Genomic DNA, 5,566 nt, shown 5'->3' on the forward strand with positions numbered 1-5,566 from the left:
TTTTTTTTTTTTTTCAAAAAAAGGACCATAGTTGGGAACATGATGTCTGAATGTTTGCAGATCCAGATTCCCTATATAAACTGAACTCTCTTCTGCACTGTTTCATAGTCTCTATCTCTCTGAAGAAAAAAAAAGTTAGAAATAAAAAGGATAAAGATGAGCTGCTCTGTTAATTTTGCAAACCCATTGATTCAGAGCTCCTCTGTTTTCAACAATTCTCACAAACTCAAACCCAATTCCTTTTTTGTTCTTCATCCATTAAACTCCCCTTCTTCTGTTTCTTCCAAATTCATTAAGAATCCTTTCTCTCACCGCCCTTTATCGGCGGTGTTAACCGGAGAACAAACCGATCTCCAGTCAGAAGTTGGAAAAAATGACCAAAAAGCCCCCATCCGTTTCAGAGACTACATGCTTCAGAAGGCTAATTTGGTCAATCAAGCTCTCAACGACGCCGTTTTACTGCGGGACCCACTCAAGATTCACGAGGCCATGCGTTACTCTCTTCTCGCCGGCGGAAAACGGGTCCGGCCAGTGCTCTGTCTCGCTGCATGCGATCTCGTCGGCGGTTCTGAGTCCGCCGCCATACCGGCCGCCTGTTCCATCGAAATGATCCACACCATGTCGTTGATCCACGACGACCTTCCATGCATGGACAACGACGACCTCCGGCGAGGTAGGCCGACGAACCACCGTATCTTCGGCGAGGATGTGGCGGTGCTTGCTGGAGACGCGCTTCTATCTTTCGCTTTTGAGCATTTGGCGGCGGCAGCGACGGCGGCGGAGGTGTCGCCGGAGAGAGTGGTGCGTGCAATTGGGGAATTAGCGAAGGCCACCGGAACGGGAGGGTTGGTGGCAGGGCAAGTGGTGGATATAGACTCGGAGGGAGCAAACGACGTCGGATTGGAACTTCTTGAGTTCATCCACGTGCATAAGACGGCGGCGCTTCTGGAAGCAGCCGCCGTCATCGGAGCAATCGTGGGCGGCGGAAGCGAGGAGGAGGTGGAAAAGCTGAGGAAATTCGCCCGACGTGTCGGACTACTGTTCCAAGTGGTGGACGACATTCTGGATGTGACGAAGTCGACGGAGGAATTAGGGAAAACCGCCGGAAAAGATGTGGCGGCGGAGAAAGCGACGTATCCGAAATTAATGGGAATTGAAAAATCAAAAGAATTTGCAGAAAATTTGAGGAAAGAAGCCGTAGAGACGTTGGCCGGATTTGATCCGGTGAAGGCGGTGCCGTTAATTGCATTGACGAATTACATAGCCTATAGGCAAAAGTAAGCAAAAAATTGGAGAAATTATTCGACGAGCACGCTGATAATCTTGCATCGTTGGGTGTGAAAAAAGAGAACTACGAAATATTTTAGACTTACATTCGTGGATCATTAAAGACTACAAATTTTCGAATTCACATCCGACGATAATTATTGAATCTCGTTGAATAATATAAATAATATTTCGAATAATATTTCAAATTAAAAGTTTGGTAAGTTGATGGCACATTTGTTGGATTTGTTGTAGTATGGGTCGTTTTTAGGGGTTTCATTTTAGAGATTGAAAAAAAAATGTGATTTCATTTTCATGTATGTTTTCATGTGCAGTGTATCTTAATTGTTTTTCTTTTTGTTGTCAGAACTTGAATCATACTGACTTTTATTTTTTGAACTATGTTATTAATAATATTTTTCATTTTCTTTTTTTTCTTTTCTTATGATTTTATTGGAGTGAATAAAGTTCTCGAGAAAATTTAAGTTTTCACCTTCTAAAACTAGTACGTTTTTTGAAAATTGTTAAATTATTTTTTTCGGACGAGATCGACCACTGAAATCTAGTTAAAAAATTAACTTTTTCTAAGTAAACGATTGTTTTGAATATTCTCGATACATCTCGACAGATTACAGAGGGACTTTACTAAATTTTCTAAATATCATGTAGTCTTCCAAAAACTGATGTATTTTCAAATTTTCTTCCACTTAGTTACTTTTACCTGATATTATATCAAATACTTACTTTTTCAAATTTTTAGTCCCTTTATTTGTTTAATTCCCAAATTTTTAAATGAATCACAAATTATTGAAATTGATTTTTCACGAATGGGTTTCAAGCAATTGCATTTTGATTTTTAAATTTAAAAAAAAAAAAAAGAATTTGGTAAGATATGGAAAATAGGTTCAATATGTTTGAGATCAATTCTCTGTGATTCTAAACAAATTTGGAGAAAATTTGAAAATATATAAGATTTGGTATAATATTTGAGAATATTATATAATATTTGAACAAATTAGCAGAATATGGACGTATAATCTAGATGTATCGAGAAGGCCCAAAATAATTATAAAAAGTCAATTTTTTAATTAAATCTTGGTGGTCAATCTCGTCCGAGATAAACCGAGAAAAATTAGTTTAACAAATTTTCAAAAAGTGCTAGTTTTGAAAAGTAAAAACTTGAGTGTGTTATTTCTACACTTTTTCAAAGTTCATTTTAGTTATGGTAAAAAAAATGTCTATAGATATGACAATTTTATAATGTCTAATTGTAATAGCAATGTATATATGACTTTCAAGTTTCAATCAAATAATAGATATTTAAAAATGTTGTATAACATACATATAAATACAAGTTCATTTCAAAATTGAGTGTAGTGTAATTCATATATTTTATAAAGATTGTAAGGTCTTTTAATTTTTCTACGGAGGATTCTCACCACATAATCGATTTTCAAACTTTAGAAAATGTATATTAAGTTTTAAACTTTCAATTTTATATCTAATAAGTCAAATCATGGACATTCTTAAAATTCATGAATATATTGTATACAGAATTTTGCTTTATACATAATAAATTTAATTTAAGAAAAGTTAGGCATACTATAAAACATAGGGAGTGTTTTAACATAATAATGTTTTTTTTTTGTTGGTTTTGTTATTAACTTATTACAATTATTTACTGAAATCATTTTACCCCAACAAATTTACATTTTGGGAAGAAACAATGTATTTGCTTGAAATGACAATAAAATGAAAGCTCATGAATGCTTGCTGTTTTAAGCAATTAAGATGTGCTTAAGCTGTATTACTTTCCTAATTAAGTAGTGTCAGATCACTTTCCATTTCCATAAGATCAATTAATAAGAAAATATTGCACTAAAATTAACATTTAAGGAAAATGCATGCCTTTATTAAGAACAGTTTAGTATGGAAAATGTAAATAAAAAAAGAAAATTGTTTTTCTTTGTATTTTCAATTCAAATATTTTTATAGGACGAAAAATTTAAAACTAGAATTTAAGAAAAGAGTAGATGCTAGTTATTGTATTATGTTTATGTTGATTTATTCATTTAAATAGATTACTGTCGTAATCTCTACATTTGAATTGTATTTAAATTTTTTGATTAGTTAATAAGTGCTACAAATACAAACAATAATCACTTATTTTAGAAAAGATAAGTACATCCATCAATTATTAAAGAAAAATAAATATAAATAATAATATTTCTCAAAATATGAATATAATATAAAATTATAAATGTGAAGGTGAATATTTATAAGTACAATATGTGACAGTCCATTTAAGCATAATTGAACCGATCAACTATATATTATAAATTAACTCAAAGGAGTTCCGTGCGTAAAAAAGAAAAGCAATAATAAAAATAGAAATATGGTCCGAATTCAATAATACTTAAATTTAATTAGCTAATATACTTTTCTTATTACTAGTTTATTTTCTTTTCATTTTATTAAAAGAAATATGCTAAATGCACATAACAGACCCAATTATTTAAAATAATTCTCAGTTTAGTTTTTAACAATCCTTTTTTGTATGAAATGACCTCATTGACAAATTTTAATGCATTGTAAAGATAAAATGGTCAATTAAAAAAAATTAAAGACTAAATTTTTAAAAATGCATGGTATATTTAGCGCAGAAATGATGATGGTTGGAAAATATATTTGTTAATATAATTTCGACGTGTTACTAATTAATATTAAGAGAAGAAATATACTGATGGTCACAAAAAAAAAAAAAAAAAAAAACTTAAAATAAGTTACACAAAAAATTGGAACAAAAGATAAAAGGAATATAACTCAATTGTCATAAACTCATACTATCACCTCTAGGATTATTCCCTTATTATTATTATTTGGTTACGATAGTTTTGAAAATAATTGGAGAACTCAAGAAAATTAGTTGTAATATGAGGCAAATTAATGTTTCATAAAATTTCATATTTAGACTAAATCAGTTATTGTATTTGGTAAATAAATATTAAATTATATTGTGGCTTTAGATATAATAACTAAAATAGGCATATTATTAGATTTTTGTATTATTTATAAATTTTAAAATAATGGTTATAAATATCATGTTTTGTTTGCTCTAAATTAATTGTTAAGTATAAAGGAAATAGCTTCAATTTCTTTTTTCAAAGAACCAATATTGTATGCATTAGAAAAAAAATTATTGTGTTGTATTGTACTTGTGAAAAATTAGAAGATAAGTAGTTTTCTTTTTTTTTTTTTTTCCTTTTTCTTTTTTCTTTTAGGTGAGAAAGATACTAGAGATATATAAAATAAATAAGAATAAAATTGAATTTTGATTTTTTTTATTAAAAAGTGACAACTAGCTGACATGAACGTAGCTCAACTGACATAATACTTGTACTATCGACCTCGAAGTTAGAGGTTCAATTCTCTCACCTCACATTTTAATTACAACTATTGGAAATTGATTAGAAAATTTAGATTTACAACGAGAAAAAAGGGTAAATTTTGAATATGTTAAAAGGATTTGAATAAAAATAAAATAATAAAAAAAAAAACTAATTTGATTTTCCAAATTATTATTACTAGGTCAAATATCAATTAATTTTGGGATTGTGTCAATTTAAACCCTAAACTAATAATTGTATCAATTTAAAATCTGAACTTTCATAATTTTATCAATTTAAACATTCTATTATGTTTTATTTGGATACACTTATTAAAGTTCATGGTTTAAATTGATACAATTATGAAAGTTTAGGGTTTAAATTGATATAATTTTCGAAGTTTAGGGTCTAAATTGATACACTTATGAAAGTTTAGAGTTTAAATTGATACAATTTTCAAAGTTTAGGATCTAAATTGATACAACCCAAAATTCAGAGTTTTAATTGATATAATTCTTAGTTTAAATTGATAGCATTCCCAAATTTTATAAGTATAAATTGATATTTTCTCTTCTTATTATTATTTTAGGAAGAAAACTTGATATACAAGTTAAGGAATAGATTAAAAAAAAAAAAAAAAAAAATTGATTCCTGTTAGAGACTAAGTGATGTTTATGTTAGCCTTTTCAAATAAATTATTCTCTAAACATCTGTTATTGTTATTATTATTATTAAATTATTCCCTTAATATTTGCGTTTGAATAACATTTGAATTTGATTGGTTAATAAGTGGTACAAAGTACCAAAATTACCCATTAGATAAGAAAATGGTCCATTTGTCAATATATTATTTAAGAAAAACAAATACAGAAAATAAATTTGCCCTAATGAATACAATATAAAATTATATTCTC

General features: G+C 29.2%; 1 protein-coding gene across 1 annotated transcript; it reads left to right on the forward strand.

Moving 5' to 3' along the window:
* Window positions 1–51: 51 nt before the first annotated feature.
* On the forward strand, window positions 52–1,582 carry LOC120074226 (geranylgeranyl pyrophosphate synthase 7, chloroplastic-like). Its single transcript, XM_039027280.1, has one exon. The coding sequence runs from the start codon at window positions 157–159 to the stop codon at window positions 1,279–1,281; it is 1,125 nt and encodes a 374-aa protein (XP_038883208.1). The 5' UTR covers window positions 52–156; the 3' UTR covers window positions 1,282–1,582.
* The last annotated feature ends 3,984 nt before the right edge of the window (window positions 1,583–5,566 follow it).

The sequence above is a fragment of the Benincasa hispida genome, chromosome 3, assembly GCF_009727055.1.
Source record: "Benincasa hispida cultivar B227 chromosome 3, ASM972705v1, whole genome shotgun sequence".
Lineage (NCBI taxonomy): Eukaryota > Viridiplantae > Streptophyta > Magnoliopsida > Cucurbitales > Cucurbitaceae > Benincasa > Benincasa hispida.